The sequence below is a fragment of the Peromyscus leucopus genome, chromosome 10, assembly GCF_004664715.2.
Source record: "Peromyscus leucopus breed LL Stock chromosome 10, UCI_PerLeu_2.1, whole genome shotgun sequence".
Lineage (NCBI taxonomy): Eukaryota > Metazoa > Chordata > Mammalia > Rodentia > Cricetidae > Peromyscus > Peromyscus leucopus.
The window spans coordinates 11,484,017-11,503,808 of record NC_051071.1 but is presented as its reverse complement, the minus strand read 5'-3'; the positions used below and the strand labels follow the sequence as shown (position 1 = coordinate 11,503,808).

The 19,792-nt window shown below is 40.2% G+C and overlaps 1 protein-coding gene across 14 annotated transcripts in view; it reads right to left on the bottom strand.

Annotated features, from left to right (window-relative positions):
• Kiaa1841 (KIAA1841 ortholog) overlaps positions 1 to 11,001 on the bottom strand; it is a 56,912-nt gene extending 45,911 nt beyond the window's left edge. For 8 of the 14 annotated variants that reach the window (XR_005092290.1, XR_005092288.1, XR_005092289.1 and 5 more), the window contains exons 1-5: positions 10,881 to 10,965; positions 8,781 to 9,834; positions 6,420 to 6,578; positions 2,783 to 2,969; positions 1,007 to 1,100 (exon numbers count right to left, since the gene is read on the bottom strand). Coding sequence is in view for 7 of the 14 variants with exons in the window: in XM_037208937.1 (XP_037064832.1) it covers positions 1,007 to 1,100; positions 2,783 to 2,969; positions 6,420 to 6,569 (431 nt within the window). In the remaining 7 variants the exon portion in view is untranslated. Of the gene's footprint in view, positions 1 to 1,006; positions 1,101 to 2,782; positions 2,970 to 6,419; positions 6,579 to 8,780; positions 9,835 to 10,530; positions 10,608 to 10,880 lie in introns of those variants that run through there. The other 6 variants (XM_037208934.1, XM_037208936.1, XM_028876369.2 and 3 more) reach the window with 6 other exon arrangements.
• Between the last annotated feature and the right edge of the window lie 8,791 nt (positions 11,002 to 19,792).

Genomic DNA, 19,792 nt, shown 5'->3' with positions numbered 1-19,792 from the left:
ACAATAAGATGGCTCAGTGGAAAGGGTGTTTGTTGCCAAGCCTGATGACCTCAGTTTAATTCTTGGGATCCACATGGCAGTAGGAGAGAACTGATTCCCACCAACTGTGCTTTGGTTTCAATTTCATTTAGGTGGCACATGCTCACCATGGCACACTCTTGCTTGTGGACAGGGAAAGCTCAAGTTCTGGGCTACCTGGGAAATCTGGTTGGACTCTGACTCAAAATAAGTTTTAAAAGTGCTGCAGATACCAGTTCAGTGGCTGCGTGTGTTCCTGGCATGTGCACTATCCCAGGCTCAATCCTCCATACAAGAAAAAGAGGGGAAAAGGGAGAAAAGGAAGGTAGCATGTAGATGAATTCTGTGGTATGTGAACTTTATATTAATAAAACTGTTACCATAAATCTACCAAAATTAGAGGTGCTGGAAAAAATTTTATAGATGACAAAAATGTTTTGCATTTTCATTAGATAATAGTTATATGGCATACTATTTGTCAAAACAAAGTAAACATTTACTATGCATGCAATTTATTGTATAGGAAATACACAGAACAAAACAAAATATCAAAACTTGAAGCATACTGAAATACATTCTGATTTTTAAATATTTGTAAAGCAACTATATTAAACAGTTCTAAAATACATATCTAATATCATTAATAAAGTTAAAGGACTAATTACTTAGAGGTTTTCTTTGGGCATTGAAATTTACTTTCCAAATTATGTTAATAGATGTTATTTCTAATTTTTAAAAATATGCAAATTAATTTTTAAGAATGAAAAACCTCCATAACTTATAAATAACACAAGCAAGTAATATGTTTAGGTATTATGTTATTTTTTTGTTGTTCAACACAGATGAATCTGATTCCAATGCTTCAGCAACTGTGTAATATAAAATTCCTAAGGTGTGGTAACCAATACACATAACCACCAATCAATACTTTTACAGTTAAAGATAATATTTATATTAAATCTTATCTAGCAAACAGCCAGCCTCCTACCCTTCAGATTCTTCAGTCTTTTCGCCAGCATTACGAGCAGTACAATTCTCACTTTCTGAAGAACAATTCCTTGTGGAAGCTATACTATGTCTTCCTTAAATACAGAAACAGACACATACAAAAAAGGGGTGGGTGGGTTAGCATTTCTAGCGGAGAATGGGTTTTTACTTATGGAATGGTAACAAGGTAAATACATGGTTTCCAAGGCCAGTTAAAGATGGTATTTGTCAGGGGCATTTCTCCTCTTAATATTAATATTTTAAAGGCAGTACAAAAGTGAATCACACACTGCTAATGTGACAGTGTACATTCTCAAAAGATGTGGTATTCCAGACTAAGCCAAGTGTTCAAAGGCACAGCACAGCCTCTTCTTCCTGAAGTACATTTCTATTTCAATATTCTGACTGCGGCTGAAATGAAAGCAACTCATTCTGAGGACTTCTAAACCAGTGACTTCCAAATGTAACTCCAGAAAACACCTCTTCAACCTTGTCACTGTGCCACTTGAATCTCTGTTAACTCCAGTAAAGAATGGCTGTAAAAAAAGATTATGTAAGAGATGAGCAAGCCCCCCCCACCTTTAAAGTAGCCTGGCCTGGTAGCATGTCTATAATCTCAGCAGCTGGGAGGCAGTGGTAAGTGGATCTCAATGAGTTCTAGACTAGTCTGGTTTAAACAGTAAGTTCTGGACAGCAGGGCTACATAGATATTGTTTCAAAAACAAACAAATAAAATAAATGAATTAATAAATACTTTAAAAAGTGTCCAAGTATGCCAGGCGGTGGTGGTGCACGCCTTTAATCCCAGCACTTGGGAGGTAGAGGCAGGTGGATCTCTGTGAGTTCGAGGCCAGCCTGGTCTACAAAGTGAGTTCCAGGAAAGGTGCAAAACTACACAGAGAAACCCTGTCTCGAAAAACCAAAAAAAAAAAAAAAAAAAAAGTGTCCAAGTATGGTTGTACATGCACTTTATCCTAGCACTTGGGAAGATCAGGTGTTCAAGGTTATCCTCAACTACATAACGAGTTTGAGCCAGCCTGGGCTACATGAAAAAATAAAAGTAAAAAACAGGTCAGAGTACAGCTGGACTTAAAACTCAGCTTTGATTTAGTTCTGGGAGAAGAAAAAATTATTATTTTTTAATAATATCTACTGTGGAATATCTACAAATAAACTATGAGTACAGGAGAGAAAATGAAATATAAATGTGCTATAAGATGTCCATGTTAAATTCATTTAAAGTAAGTAAATGAAGACTAGGAATACAGTTCAGCTGGTCAAAGGCTTATCTAGCATGATCGAGGTTAATCCCCAACACTGCATAAGCTGGGTGTGGTGATACAGTCTATCTCTCAGTACAGTGATACACCCCATCTCTCAGTATTTGGGAGATGGGAGGCAGGAAACTCAAAAGTTCAAGGTCTTTCTCAGCTACATACTGAGTTCAAGGCCAGCCTGGGTTACATGACACCCTTTTTCAAAAAACAAAATTACAGCAAATAAACAATATGTAAAGAACTAGGTTGACAAAGTAGAGGAAATCATTTTGATACAATTAACATTTTTTAGAAATATTACTTAACATGCATATTTACAGTTAAGGTTCTTGAAAAATTAAAAAGACAATGAGAATTTTTAACATTCACAAAGAAAAATACTAACATATTTTTACACAAGTATTTAAGTTAGCCTTTAAACAAAGAAAGAAAGGTTGACTAGAATGTACAGTTGTAGAATTTCCATTAGGACAGAACTACATTTTATTTTACAACCTTACCTGCTTTAGAAACTGTATCTTGATCAACTGGAGTCTCTTGAAAATCTGCTTGTGTTTCCAGAAGCGAAGACTTAATGTAAGTGGCTAAAGACTCCACAGGACCCTCCCCAGCCGCCATTAAGGGGTTATACTGGTTGTCAACAGGTGAGCTTCCGCTGCTCTTGAGCTCATCAAACCTTTTTGCACACTGCAATGATAGAAAATGGTAAAAATGAGGCTAAATTAAAAAAATCACTTGATATGAAAATGCCAGAATGGTGCTTCCTGTGCTAACCAAAAAAGTTTAAAAAGCACATAATGGTTTTATACAAGCTTATTATCTTAATACATGATATTATCATTGAGTATTATTATAAGAGTAACCACTAAGTAATCATGAATGATAATCTTCAGCCAATAAATTTTAATGAAATATTGTTGAATGATCTAACATAGGAGAGAAGATATATTTATTCATAGTTCTGAATAATCAACTTCAATCATTAAGGTTATGTAACTATGTATAAGGCAAAGAAAAAAAGATTAATAGCAAAAAAGATATTTTCTTGTCTTCTATTTAAAGATGCTTTATTTTAAAATTATCTTAGATTTATTTATTTTATTTAATGTGTATAATGTTTTTCTTGCATGTATGTACGTATATCACGTGAGTGTCTTTTGCGCCCCCCCAACCCCCCCCCCGAAACCAGGAGAGAGTGTAGGATCCCCCAGCAGTGAAGTTACAGGTGGTTATGAGCCTCCGTATGAGTGCTATAACAGAACCTGGGTCCTCTGCAAGAGCAGCAAGTGCTCTTACCCATAAGCCCTCTCTCCAGTCCCCAAAGATACTTTTCTAGAGAGAGAGAGAGAGAGAGAGAGAGAGAGAGAGAGAGAGAGAGAGAGAGAGAGAGAGAGAGAGAGAGTTAATTTGTTGGGGGAACATCAGCAGAATTTTATATTTCAATATGTAAAATTCTTCAACTTAATTTTTTTCTCCTTTAAAAGTCAGAGTAGAATTTGTTTTTTAAAATGTGTTAACTCAGAGCTGGAGAGATAGCTCAGTGATTAAGAGCACTGGCTCTTTCTTTCTTTTTTTTTTAAAGATTTATTTATTTATTATGTATACAGTGTTCTGTCTGCATGTGTGCCTGCAGGCCAGAAGAGGGCACCAGATCTCACTTGGTTGTGAGCCACCAAGTGGTTGCTGGTTCTGAACTCTAGACCCCTGCTCTTAACCTCGGAGCCATCTCTCCAGCACCTTGGTTCTTTCAAAGATCCCAGGTTCAATTCCCATGCCCACACAGCAGCTCACAATCATCTCTTAATTCCAGTCCCGGGGCCTCCAAGAGCACCAGGCAAATGGTGCACACATACATACAGACAAAACATCTATAGACCTAAAATATTGCAGTAAATAAAATAAAAACTGCTTAACTCAAAAGAATCATGTTTATATGTTCTTAAAGAGTAAAGATTATCTTTATTACCCATATTTCCCTTTGATATGCATCTCAGTTGACAATATTAGCAAGTAAAATACTTGACTTTTATTTTTGTATTAACTGTGTTTTCACCAGGAATAATATCTAATTCTCTCATTATCTAAGTATTAACCAGGCCTGATATTGCTTAGCTCTGGAGATCAAATGAGACTGGGCATGTTCGGAGTGGTATGACCACAGACTTCACCTTAACCTAGGATTAGGAATTGAACCCAAAGTCGGCACCACTAACCAATATCCCTAGCCCTAATAACATCTAGTTCCAACTTCCAATGGGAGAGGAGCAACTCCAGGAGGCCCTCGTTTGCCACGCTCCACTTTACTTTTCTCTCCCCATCTCTTCTACAGCCTGTCACAGGCTGTCGTTGTGTACTAAGCATTGGTCCAGGGCCTCACCATCCTAGGGAAACACTCTACCTACGAAGAAGATGCCAAAGCTGCCAGAGGCCACAGAAGGAAGCAAAATTGATGGAAATAAGATGATCTCAGACGAGGTCAGGCCTAATGGTAAAAGTGGTCTCCATCACAGTAGAGGCCACAGAGAAGGCGGGGATGAGGGTGGCGGGCGGGGGGGGGTGTACAAAGAAAGAAGGGAAGTTCCAATCTTTTTTTGTTTTTTTGAGTTCTGTCCTTGTCTTACCCTCTTCCATTTGAAAGAAATGTTTTCACTGTCACCCATTTGATGGCAGAGCCTCCTGAGGGCATTTCAAGACTGGTTCTGTGGCCTGTTTATAGTCAACCACACACACAGATAACATTTTAAGACACATACCTGCTGGGTTTGACTTAATATCCATACATACTTTTAAAGGAGATAAATGATAGCCATGACCTTTCTTGCGAAGTTTTGAGCTTATATTTGAATTCTTTCTGCTTCATCTCATGTACAAAACCATTTTTGATACAAATAGTTTTTATTGTTTGTTTGTTTCAGGATTGAGAAGACGGAATGTTTTACCATGATTTTTACTTCAGTGGCAGTAAGACAAATGAGAAGTCCTAAACTCAAGGAAGAAAACTCAGCACCAGAGTCAAGTCAGTCACAATGAGACCATCCGTGGAATTACTAGATACTGTAATCCCTGTGCTCCGGGGCTGAGGCAGGAGGATCTTTATGAGTTCCAGGACAGCATGGGCTACACAGTGAGTGTTATATATGGTGGCACACTCAAATCCCAACATTTTGGAGATTAAGGCAGAGATAGTCTAGTCTGGGTTATGCTGAAAAACTTCATATGAAAAACAAAAACAAACCCGCTGTGTGGTGGTGGTGCAGCTCTAATCCCAGCACTCGGGAGGCAGAAAAAGGCGGATCTCCAGGTCTGAGGCCACATGGTCTACATGGTGAGTTCCAGGACAGCCAGGGCTACACAGAGAAACCCTGTCTCAAAAACAAACAACAACAAAAATAAAATGCACCAAAAGACTGGAGTTTGTGATTCTCAAACTAGTGTTTATGAATGAATTACAAGACTATGTTTTCCCTATAAGAATTCTTAAATTTAAGTTTGATTCGGAGCATAAAATTAATACAATCAACTAGGTTATCAGGATGACTAAGTTATCAGTATTTCAGAGCCCATTTACTTTTCTCCTTAAGATTTAATTCATACCAACATACTTGAAATGTTCCTCACGGCTGGCGGTGGTGGTGCACTCGGGAAGCAGAGGCAGGTGGCCAGCCTTTTTCTTACATCATCTGCCTTCTCTCGGCATGAATGCCTTTCCTCTCTACTGAGTTCCTTCTCTATTCTGTCTTTTTTCCCTTGGTGATGGACATTGTTAAAATACTATTTATTTATTTAGACAGGGTTTCTCTGTGTAGCCCTGCTGTCCTGGAACTTGCTCTGTAGACCAGGCTGGCCTTGAACTCAGAGATTCACCTGCCTCTGCCTCCAGAGGGCTAAGATGAGACTCAATTTCTGGAGGAACTGATGCCCTCTTCTGGTCTCCTTGGGCACTATGCAAATATGATACACAGACATACATGAAGACAAAACACTCATGTACAAAATAAAAAATATAAAAAGAAATTAAAAAACTGTAAAATTGTTTCACTTAGATGTTTCTTTAAATCCCACATTTTGGGGGGTTCCGTTTGTAGTGTTGCTGTTGTCTTTTTGTTTTTAGGAGGTATCTGGGGGATTGTTACTTACCTCTTTGGGTGTTAATCCAGGCACAAGCCTTGCCACAGTTTCCCAGTTGATGGTCTGAGGGATTCCAATTAATGGATAAAGGATCATATCCAATACCATTTGGTTATTATTATTCAGGAAATTATTGTTTTCTGGATACCCACGACTCATCTTTTGGAGCTAGAAATAGGGAAGACACAGTTTTACTTACATCTGAAATTCAGATGTTTCCAGAACATTGGAGACTATAGTGAGAGCCCATTCCTAAAAATTACCTGTCACTATATAAAGAAAAATAAAACTGACCTAATACAAAAACAGAATATCCATCCAAAATCTCTTCAAACATAAAAGCTTTAGGATTTTATGACTTGAAAGATGAGCACATAAAAGGATGGACAGATGGATTAAATATGCAATAAAAAGGCAGAATCAATAAGCAGGCATTTAGGTGTTTACTACAAAATTCTTTCTGCTTTTGCTATATGTTAAAACATTTTCCAACTGGGCGGTGGTCACGCACGCCTTTAATCCCAGCACTCGGGAGGCAGAGGCAGGCGGATCTCTGTGAGTTCGAGGCCAGCCTGGTCTCCAAAGTGAGTTCCAGGAAAGGCGCAAAACTACAAAGAAACCCTGTCTCGAAAAACCAAAAAGAAAAAAGGAAAAAAAACATTTTTCCAAATAAAATGCCCACTGAGTGTAATTTCTTTTCCTAAAAACTCATTAAGCATGCCTGTTTATACACTGACTATTCAAGCAAACTGTGAAGAAAGTGAAACAAGTAGCTTGCTAAAAAGATTATAATTTCATTCTATTCCTAAATAACTTCCCTCCTTTTTTCCCTGAGTGAATGTTCATGGTACAAATAATGATGGCTGTTCATACTGAACTTGTATAGACTTAACAAAATGAAACTTAGCCTGGCAACTTAGCAGAGCAGTTATTGTGCTTATGGTTATTATAACTGTATCATTAACTATTAAGTAGTGTTATTTTTTGAAACAATTTCTCTTTGGAAAGTTCTTTTCAGCCCTTCTATTCTGAAGCAATGTGAAACTGACCACATTGATTTGGCAGTGGATCCTGGCAGAAAAACTGATTATCATGTAAGCATCATAGTAACATTATTTTGGCCAAGAGCCAAAATGGAGTCACACCATGGAGAGACAGAGGAGCCTGTAATAGCTATAAAAGAGGAGTTTTTCCTAATTTTACAATGAAGGAAACAGGTTTGAAGGAGCTAAGTAATTTATACAATGCCATAGAGCTAGTAAGATGGTTCTTTCCATTCTATATAAAAGTATGGTAGGAGAGGTACTGAGTTGGAGATGCTGGCTTAGGATGGGAAAGGACGAATTCAAATAGATCATAAAGCCCATTATGTTTCAATGAACCAACTGTAAAAGCTCCTGAGATGGGCTGAGGATATTACAAAAAGAAAGAAAAGAAACAGAAATTACCATCCAAAGTTAAAATGTTTTAGGAAGCTCTTTATGTCAGCCAATTTAAGACACACTATTTTATCCAAGCATTTACAAACACTCCATTATGTGTCAGGTGGTGCAGCTCAAGTTGGAATACAAAATTTTAGGAGGAAACAATGGTGAAGGTTTATGGCTAGTCATGTTTATAGTTTGAAAGTCATTAGTTTCTAGGTTGGCAATGCCACTTGAAAACATAAGCTGCTCTGCAGAAAAACATGGCACAATGTAGAGCAAAGATCACTGACAGACCAAGAGCAGTGTGCCCAGAGCCTGAAGGTCTGGTTTGCGTTCTGGCATCATCACACGCCAGTCAAGGTAAGTCACCTAAACTTGTGGAACTGCAGCACTAAAATTAAACGAAAAGCCTTATGACTGACAGTGCAGAGAGAACAAAAGGGATCACTTTGTGAAGGTCCTCTGGAGATAGTAAAAGCACCTCACAAATGAGACATGATATATAAAGATAGTATATACTTCCTAGGACTGTTGAGAGTGGAAATGGAGAGGCAAGTCAGCAGCAAGAACCAGGCAGTAGTTTACATAAAACGCTGCCATGGGACGTCAAATGTTAGCCAAGATAAGAAAGAAGTCTATGTGTTTGCACAGACATTAAAAAGCAACAGGGTCTTGAGAGATGGCTCGGCAGTTAAGAGTACTTGCTGTTATCGAGCAAGACCTGGGTTTGGTTCCCAGCACCCAAGTGGTTTCTTACAACTGTCCATAACTCCAGTTGCAGGGGCTGCAACGCCCTCTTCTGGCTTTCATGGGCACTGGGCATGTATACGATACACATCAGCACACACAAGCAAACACACATAAAATAAAAATGAATAAATCTAAAACACGAAAGAAACAAAAAAACACTAAGCACGCTAAAGTCATAGCTTCAGAGATGTACCTTATTGAAGGATCTGTAGAGTGTAGTAGTTACGAGTATAGATTCTGAAGTGGAACCCTCCAACTGTGTCTCCTGGTTCTACCAATAAGATATTACCTAGTTCAAATCATCTGTGTCTCAATTTCCTCATCTGCAAAACAAAGGTGAAGTCGTAGGTGGCGTCTGCATTTCCAGGACACTTTAGACGGGAACTGTCACTGGTACAGTGTGAGCACTGAATGATTGTAACAGCAGTATTAGCATTTCTGAGATCTTTGGATTAAACAGATTCACAAAGATTAACAACCCATAAAACAAAGTACGCTGCAGCCAAAGGAATCCAGTGTGCTATGGGCACTCACCCTGCTTTACCATGTCTGCAGTGCAACCTGGGGCTTCAACTGTTTCAGCTATACGGGAAATAACAACAACCTCAAGATTACTGTGAGATTAAATAATAAGCACCCAGCACAGTCTGGATGCAAAATGTGCACCACAATTTAGCACAATCATTATTTATCCTTATTCTACTTTGGCCATTACTGACAGAAACACTTTTCAAGAACTAGTTGACTCCCTTAGAAATAATTGCCCAGGACAGAATTTCATTTTTTGTCTTGCTTTGTAGCCCAGGCTAGCTTCTACCTCTTGATCCTCCTGCCTCAGCCCCCAGAGCATAGGGATACAGGTGTGTACTGACACACCCAGGTCTTAGGCTGGCCTTTTATCGTTCATTCCTCAGAAGAAGAACCAGCAAAGCACAGTGCCAAACATCTACTGAGTTAACTGTCACAAAACTTCAGGAAACTTAATGTCTCCTTCGGAACCCACTCCAAGTAGAAGACCCACAATCTATGAGACTATGTAAGTGTCCACAATGTACAAAAGTCAATGTGGCAATGCTAATTTGCAGTGAACAGAATACTGTTCTCTACTTACGTGGACAATATATGGATCCCTTTCCGTAGCACATGATTTGGTTTATAATTCGCTGAGACCTTAGCAGACTTTTAGGATCTAGGAACATAGAGGAGTTCTTGCCTAACGTGTGAGGCCCTGGGTTTGATGCCCAGCACTTGGAGAGGAAAAAAAGCAGGAAAACAGTCTAAAGTTTAATCATTCAGGTGTGATCTTTCCAAGCAAGGGAAACACTATTCTGTATTCTAGCTAAATTAATCTATTAGGAAGTTTCCTATAGGGTCTGAATGTAAGTATGAAAGGCAAAGCATTGACGAGCAATCTTTAGTAAAGCATATAGTCTCTCAGAACAGCTTGCACATGCATCTCATTCTGGGGAAAGGTATAAACATATGAAAAATTATGGCCAAAAGAAATTATTTAAAGCTTAAAATTATCCTCTCATGCATGATAAAATACCATGTGTTAAAAGTGTTTAAGGCATAACGAATTTTTTTACCCCAAATTAAAAATTCTATTGTTTAACACATAACACTTTTAAAGAACACAACTTATTTCCTTCTTTTGGCTTATTCACTTGCACAAACATGGCAATCTAAGTCGCTTTCTTTGTCCATGACAAGAATCTGCTTTTCATGTTTCATCGAAAACGGGGCTCCTGATTTTTCCCCTAGGCAGAGGCAGGAGCGGGAGGAAGGGGCTCTGGCAGGTGGAAGGCCTCTGGCGCTGTTAACACAGGCTCATCCCAAACTAGGAGAACAGACTTCCTGACCCTGGTCCAGAGGACCGAGGCGGTTGGCTGCTTCGGAAGGACGCAGCATCGCTTCCCACCCGGGTAAGCAGCCCTTCTGACCCCGGGTCCGAGGCTCCCTGCGCGGCGCGTCCTCCGGGCCCGGATTCCGCGGCGTGGGCGCCGAGACGGGGCACGGGCTGGAGAGGGGCAGACAAAGGCGTCGGACAGGAGCCAGGCGGGACGACGAGGGCCGCAGTCCGGCGGCCGAGGCTGGGCTCCGTGGCCGGACGTGCGCGGGACCGGCTGCCGGGCGGCGGCGGGACGGGGCCGAGGGCTGCGCCCGGGCGTCCGCGGGCTTCCGGGGCCCCCGCACGGCCCGCACGGCCGCCGGGACGGGCCGCGGTGCTCCCGGCCCTCGCCCCACTCCCAGCTCCCGCCTGGGTGCCCCGGCCTCGCAGCGTCCCTCTCACCTCCACAGGGCCGCGGCGGCCCTCGCTGCGCCCGGGTCACCTGCAGCGGCCGGCACCGCCCGCGCTCGCGCCCACAACAGCGCCCCAGCCCGGCTGAGGCGGCCGCACCCGCCTGCGCCCGCTAGCTGTCCGCCCCGCACGGGGGGCGGGGCGAGGGGCGGAGCTCCAGCTGCCCGGCCAATCGCAGGCTAGCGACGCAGCGGGAGAGCCAATGAGCGGTGAGCTCCTGCGGGCGGGAGGGTGCGGTCCAGAGCGCAGCCCACCCCTCTGCCTAGCCGGCTCCTAACCCTGCCCCCGCGGGCTTTTCCTCCCAGGCCTGTCGCATTGCAGCGTCCCCACCCTCTCTCTCAGCGTCCTGTCTCTTAGCAACTAGAGCCTCAGCGCTTGAGCTTAGATGACCATCGCAGAGGGCACCAGAGGGAAATGTGGGAGATAAAGGGAGCTCGAATTAAAGAGTGGAGCAACTATGTCCGTGGCAGTCATTTTGGTCTAAGCTGCCTAGGTAAAACAGAAAAATTATACGGTCTGATAGGGCGTTGACTGGCAGTTAGAAACATACTGTGAACTGGAAAACCGGTGACTTCTCAGATATGTTGTGGAGAAGGGCATCAGTGTTAAGCTGGAAGACTGTCAATCTTAGACCACTGAAGGAAGCGGATTAAAGGCCAGAAGGTGACTTTATGTTGGATTATCACTCCTTGGTTTTGGCAAGATTCAAAACGGTGTCCACCAATAAACCCGTTTGTAAGCGGAGATTTAAGAGACCGGAAGTCTCCTGTTGCCCCATGTGATAGCAGTTCAGTGATACACACAGTGATACACATGCGATGTCACTTTGGACTGTTTTCTTCAGCACTTTGATATTTTCGTTCTTCGGGGGGCAGGACAGTCTCGACTCCCTATATAGCTGATGACTTCAAACTCCAGCTTTTTCTTTTTCTCTTTTAGGTACATCCTGCTCCTCGTGCCTCCACCTTGCAAAAGCTGGGACTCCGGACATTCAGCAACATACACAGCCCACTTTCATCTTTTCTAGAGCATATTTTTACCAAAAAAAAAAGGTCCTTGAGAGTGATTAATTTATTCTTTTCAATTTAAACCTCCACTAGCTAAGGTTTAGGACCCGGGGATATAGATCAGTTGGTAGAGTGCTCGCCTGACACACAGGAAGCCCATGTTTGCTCCGCAACACTAAAAACCAAAGGAAGGAGCCTAGAACACAAGGGCTCAGAACATCTATGGATGCTGCTCAACACAAAATCAGGGAGTACTTTTTGCCGTTTTTTGTAAGTGGCTTGCTAAGTTTTTGAGCATCAGCTTTGCAGATAGATGACAAAGTTGTGTTGCGATGTCAAGAGGGTGGGAAAGTAAATCAGTACAGCCATTAGGGAACGCTATGTGTGTGAAATCCACCCCCGGAAAGAAGAGAGAGCTACCACGTAACCCCAGAAACCCTGTTACTGAGTATGCATCTCAAGGAAAATGAAGCTATACATCAAAGAGGCGTCTCCACTCTCAGGTTCGCTCCTGCATTCCTGTATGATTTATTCAAGTGTTCAGCTATGGATGAACAGGTTAAGAAAATGTAGTACGTGCACATAACAGAAGGGACTCATTAGTGCTGAAGAGCTGACTCAGCATCTGCGGCCCTTACAGAAGACCTGAGCTGTTCCCAGCTGGCATCCGCATGGCACCTTCTCCTGGCATTCCTGGGCAAACATGGTACACTTGCATGCATGCAGACAAAACACTCATACACATAAAACAAAAATAAATATTAAAAAAGCCATGCATAAGTCAGGCAGTGGTGGTGCACACCTTTTTCCCAGGCAGAGGCAGGTGGATCTCTGTGAGTTCAAGGCAAGCCTAGTCTACAGAGTGAGTTCTAGGACAGCCAGGACTGTTTCACAGAGAAACCCTTTCTCAAAAAACCAGGAAAAAAGCCACACATAATGGTGCACACCTTTAACCCTAGCACTCAGGAGGCAGAGGCAGGGTGGATCTCTGAGTTTGAGGCCACCCAGAAATAATAGTAAGACCCTATGTGGTGATATTTTGTTTGTGCTCTAACAAATAAAGCTTGCCTGAAGATCAGAAAGTGGAGCTAGCCATTAATTAACCATAGAGGTCTGGAGGTCTGTACAGACAGACAGGAAGTGATATGGCTGGGCAGAGAGAGAAAGTGATAAGGAAGGGCAGAGACAAGAGCTCAACCCCTTTCAGTGGGGTAAAGGTAAGAAGTCTCTCTAGTAGCTGCCCCTTTACTTCTCTGATCTTTCAGCATTTACCCTGATATCTGACTCAGGGTTTTTATTATTAAGACCAATTAGAATTCGAGCTACATCTGCTGTCCAACTTTGGGGCACAAATTAAGCCATTGGCACAGGCCAGAGCTGCGTGCCACAGAGTCACTACCCCACTGGCTAAGTTTTTGTTGCAACTTCTCTGCAACAACCCCCACCCCACCTCCACCCCCACCCCCCACCCCCACCCCACCCCCGTTGCATGGATTCAATATGCTGCCAGAGTTGGCTCCTCACCACCGGCCAGCTCTGCCTTTAGGCAGCTCCCGCCATATGTGTTTCTCCCCCGCCACAATCTCCTTTTTCATTTTTTGGACAGTGGGTTCCCTCTCCTGGTGGACTGTGGGCTTTCCCTGGACCCCCTCCTCAGGCTGCTGCCACACTAGGTAGCTGCCTTAAAAATCCACTAAGGCTTCTACTCTTCTATGCAGAAGCAGTCAGCTTCACATCTTTGTCATCATCGTTGGCAGATTTGGTGAGACAATCGGGAATTCTTAAAGGGAGGAATTAGTTAAAAGAGAGAGGTTTTTTCCCACAATAAAAATTGGGAAACACTATTACAATGGAGGGAGTCAGGTCTCTGTATGATAATATGCTGGATGGTTTGAAAATGGAGCAATTAAATGAGAGAATAATTAATTTAGATGGGATTTATGTAATGTCAATTATAAATAATATTGGTTTTGTCATTTTTGTGTTATCTTTAAAAAAGTTGGTTAATATGAGTGACAAGATAAAAGTTTTAGAAAAACTTGTTAAAACAGATCATAAGATATTCAGACCCAGACAGAAGAATTTAAAGGAAAACCAATCTCAGCATTGCATTATAAGGTTAGAGAGGAACAGCCTAAGGTTTCAAACAGCCAACCTTAATTTTATCCAGTAACCTTACAGGAATTGCCAAATGATAGATATCCCAAAGGCTGCATAAGAGCTAAATGGACTCCTGTGCAAATGTTATATTTGAGGAGATTCAAGGAAGCGATAGACTCATATGGCATTCATTCACCTTTTGCGAAGCATATGTTAAACTCATGGTCAATGTGTAATAGAATTATCCCTCAAGACTGGAGAGACTTGTTTACCTGGTCCTCAATTACAGTGAAGAACCTGGTGGAAAGATGAGGCTAAGACCATTGAACAATGAAGTAGAGCTAGAGGCATGGAAATTTCCCAAGACCAACTTCTTGGAGAGGGAGATTATGCTAATGCAGAAAGACAATCTCTATATGATGACCACACCCTGGTTTTATGCCATGCAACAGCCTTGAATGCTTGGGACAGAATTGAAGAAGTAGGAAAGAAAATTGAGTCATTTACTAAAGTTACACAGGGCACAAAAGAAACTACCACTGATTTCTTACAAAGATTGACTTCAGCAGTAAATAGAATGATACCAAATTCAGATGCTAGACAAATAATAATTGAATCTCTGGCTGTTGAAAATGCTAATACACAATGCAAAAGGGTAATTAGGCCATTGAAGGCAAGATCAGCACCATTGGAGGAATGGATCTGAGATACAATCAATATTGAATCTCATAATCATGATGGTGCTTGGATAGGAGAGGTGATTCAGGTGTTTCAATTGAGGTAAACAAGATCACCCAAAAAGGGATTGTAAACAGGGTGTTCCTAGAAACAATATTTTTTCTAAGAATAATCCCAATAGAATGCCCTTCCTTCTGGATTATGCAGAAGGTGTAGCAAAGGCAGGCTATTGGATCAATGAATGTAGAACAACAAGGGCAAACAAGGTAACCCTTTGCCTTTGGGAAATGCCTTGAGGGGCATCTTGAATGCTCTCATGTTAAATCCGATTCAGTCATTTCCTGTCATTGTGGAGGAAACTCTTTCCCAGAGCAATTAAAGAACCTAGTGCCTATTGTAAGAAACCATACTGCCCTGGATGATAGAACAGCTATAGAAGAGAGACCAAAAAATTCTGGAGAAACAATAAAGCAAATATTTTTGACAATTGTCTATAAATGAACATAGACCAAAATTAAAAATACGAATAAATACCATCATCATTGAAGGCCTTGTAGACACAGGTGTAGATGTAACAATAATTGCACCAGAATCTTGACATCCAAATTGGCCTTTTCAGGAGGTAAATGTGCAGTTTTTAGGGATTGGAAAATTATCGAAGGTAAAACAGAGTGTGAGATGGGTCAAATGTATAGGTCCAGAAGGACAGAGAGGAAAATTAAAGCCATATGTAGCTAACATAGCAATGAATTTATGGGAACATGATTTGTTACAGCAATGGAATACCCAGATCAACATTCCTCCAATCTCAGAAACAAACCATAAATTAACATATGTTTCTGGGAAAAATATTAGAAGGTATTATAAAGAACAGTCATCGATCATTCAGGTTGTACAAGAACAGGGCACAACAGCTGCTGATCTTTCAAAGGCACCAACAGCCCTACCTTTAAAATGGTTGATGGACAAACCTGTATGGGTTGAGCAATGGCCTTTAATATCAGAGAAACTGCAGACCTTAGAACATCTGGTACAGAATCAGCTAAATGCTCAGCATATTGAACAATCAACCAGCCATTGGAATTATCCTGTATTTGGTTTTAAAAAGAAATCTGGAAAATGGAGAATGGTAACAGATCTAAGAGCTGTTAATAAGGTGACTCAGCCAATGGCCTCTCTACAGTCTGGAATTCCCTTGACTTCTCTGTTACCTAAAGAATGGCCTCTTATAATTATTGATTTAAAAGATTGTTTCTTCTCAATACCCTTACAAGAAAAGGACAGAGAAAAATTTGCCTTCACGGTGCCTACTTATAATAATTACCAGCCTATTAAGATATATCAATGGAAGGTTCTCACATAGGGAATGTTAAATAGCCCAACCATGTGCTAATATTTTGTATGATAGCTGTTGGAAATTACACATAAACAATTTCCTCAATCTATAGTTTACCATTACATGGAGGACATCTTACTAGCTGATACAAATGTAAATACTTTAGAAAGAATGTTTGAAGAAGAAAATTTTTGCCTTGTTGAGGATTACAAATTGTTCCTGAAAAAATACAAAGAAGAGATTCTATTAATTATTTAGGATATAAAATAGCTCTAAAAAAATTAGACCCCAAAAGGTACAAATTAAGAGAGATTGACTACAGACTCTTAATGCTTTCAAAGACTGCTAGGCAACATTTCCAATCTGTGGAAGAAATTACAGGATGCACACGTGGATCATTTGGATCCAGTGCTGGATTGCATTCTGGTTATTTTGCCCTCTATGCATTCTCCTAAAGGAATATTAATGCAGAGGGAAGATATTATCTTAGAATGGATCCTTTAACCACATAAACAGAGTAAAAAAAATTAAAAACTTATGTGGAAAAGGTCTCTGAGTTGATTCTAAAAGGAAAATTGAGACTTCATCATTTGTCAGGAATAGACCCAGCAGAAATTGTCATACCTTTAACTAAGGATGACATGGGAAAAATTATGGGCAGAAAGTGAACCTTGTCAAAGACTTGCAGTAATTTTTTGGGAGAGACTAACAACAAATATCCCAAAAGCAAGAAAATTTAATTTATAAAAAGAACTCACTGGATTCTCCCTCATATTGTACAGGGAACACCAATTTCTGGGGCCCCAAAATTTTATACTGATGCAAACAAATCAGAAAAGGCAGGTTACAACTCAGAAAATTTAAGTAAAGTGACTCAAAGCCCTTATGATTTTGTCCAAAAGTCAGAATTATATGATATTCTGATGGTATTAATGGATTTCACAGAACCTCTTAATATAGTTACTGACTCTCAGTATGCAGAAAGAGTTGCTTTATACATTGAAACTGCTGAATTTATTCCTATGAGTCAGAATTAACTTTGTTATTTATTCAGTTACAAGAAATAATCAGGAGTAGGAATCATCCCTTATATATAACACACATCCAATCCTGTATGGGTCTGCCAGGCCCTCTAGCACCAGGTGATGATGAAATTGATCAACTATTGATAGGAAATGTGTTGGAGGCCTCAGAATTTCATAAAAAAAAAACACCATGCCAATAGCAAGGGTTTGAAAAAGGATTTTTCCATCACTTGACAACAAGCCAAGGAAATTATAAGGAAATGTCCTTCTTGTTCTTTATACAACCAAACTCCACTACCTGCAGGAAGTAACCCAAAGGGTACTCAAAGGAATGAAATCTGGCAGATGGATGAGTTTCATCTTGTAGAATTTCCAAAATTAAAATATGAACACCATACCATTGATACCTATTCAGGATTTCAATGGGCAACTGCTTTGAGTTCTGAAAAAGCTGATTCTGTAATCATGCATTTGCTAGAAGTTATGGCCATCATGGGTATACCTGTACAAATTAAGACTGACAATGCTCCAGCATATGTCTCTGGAAATGAAACAGCCTTTTGCTTATTACAATATAAAGCATTCAGGGCAAGCACTTATAGAAAGATCTAATAGAACTCTAAAGGATATGCTAAATAAACAGAATTATAAGGTAATAAAGATACCCAGAAATAGATTGCATAATGCTCTATTAACTTGAGTTGTCTAAATGCTAATGAGAAAGGAATGGTATCTGAGGAGAGACAATGGATAATAGAAAAAAAAACTACTGAATTAAATCAGACTGTGTATTTTAAAGATATGTTGAGCTCAGAATGGAAACCAGGATATGTGTTATGTTGGGGAAGAAGTTTTGCTTTTGTTTCCACAGGAGAAGAAACACTATGGATACCATCAAAATTTGAACAAGAGAGATCTCTTAATTAGAAGAGATGATAGTTCATCAAACAGCTTGGTCATCCAATCTAAACTAACTTTAAGACTAACAATTATTTTTCATTTGATCAGATATAACTTGCCAAAAGGCAACCTCCCCAAAATTAGGGTTGGGGAAGGTTTGTCTTTTCAGGAGAATGAAGGCATCCAGCCAAGGAATCTGAAGACCATTAGACAAATGAGACATGTGAAGAAAAAGGACAAATCATCCAGAAAAAAAAAAATGTTCCAAGAAAAAGAGTAAATTGGTCTATTGGTGTATCACATATCTAACAGGATAAAATTTCATAAGTCTTCCTCAATGTTTGTTTCTGCTGTTCTCTATAGACACATAATACAAACGGTCTTTTTGTAGTCCCAGTCCAATTAAGAATTGGAGTGAGAGTGTGGCTCTCTCCTTCTCTAAACCCAAGCATGCTTGTTAAAGTAAAATCCAGTATCTTTGTCTTATGTCAGAAGAGCCACCTGATATGGGAGAGAAGAAAAACCAAATTTATGGACTATTTTAATGCCACTAATCTCATAATCCTTTGGTTTTATTTTGACTCTTTAAAACCTTTCATAAGGCATGAATATTATCTCAAAATTTATAAGATTAATATATATATTTAAACTTTTTGTCATGATATTAATGGTCATATAGAGTACTAACTAATTCTAGTGAAAAGCTTCATCTAGTTTCCTGTACATGATTTCAGGTTTGAGTCTCTATCAGGTAGCTAGGAATTAAGTTTTTTTTTTTTCCTTTGAGACAGGGTTTCTCTGTGTAGCTTTGCACCTTTCCTGGAACTCGCTTTGTAGACCAGGTTGGCCTTGAACTCATAGAGATCCGTCTGGGCTCTGCCTCCCGAGTGCTGGGATTAAAGGTGTGCACCACCACACCCAGCTTGGAATTAAGTTTTTGTACTCTGGATGTACATAACAAATATTGCTTCTTCAACCTCTTTGAGATCTTTTGCATATGACATTTAAAATATTTGAGTTTTCTGTAATTAACCATGACCATGCCTAACAATGACTTTTGAAGTCTCCAAAAAGATGATGGGGCCCCACAACGATGATTTTACATCCTCTATGATAACACCAGTAAGCTGACAAACACCACCCAAAGATCAGCTTTGGATTACAAACTGTTTAGGACAATTTCAAGGTGGCTACCTGAGATGATCCAGTCTCACAGACTACTCTACCCAGGACTAGAGACAAGCCCTGCATTTTCCCGCTATACAGAGACTGAACAACAAATGATACAGCTGCTTCTCCCAGGACTTGACAACTAGCCTAAATTTTTCTTTTCAGGATCCCCTAAAGATGCCATCACCCCCACACAACAGGAAGTAAACTTAAGAACATGATACCCACATTCCCAAGAGGTGGGGTGGGTGGTTTTGTCATTCAATGGGTTATGGGTATTTATCATTGTTTAGGGGGGTTGTTTACACATTGTTATTAGAAATGGTCAGAAAAAAAGCTGAACTAAGGAGATTAGATTCAGGGGGATATAGATATAGTAGGATAAAAGGGTAGGTTACTGAATCTGTCCTGAAAAGAAAAAAAGGGGATATAGATACAGGATAAAAGGGTAGAATTATTGAATTCTACTTTTAAAAAGCAACTACTTGTTTTAAATATTTTACATTGATATAGATCTTTGTATATCGATACAAAGTTGTGATTATTTTTGTTAGAATATACTGTACATATATTTCTAATCTTGTTCAAATTATTGTACCTATACATCTCATTTAGCAATGTAATGCAAATTGCTAGTCCTTGAAAGTTATTATTACAAACTATTTAGGATAATAAAGAAATACAGGG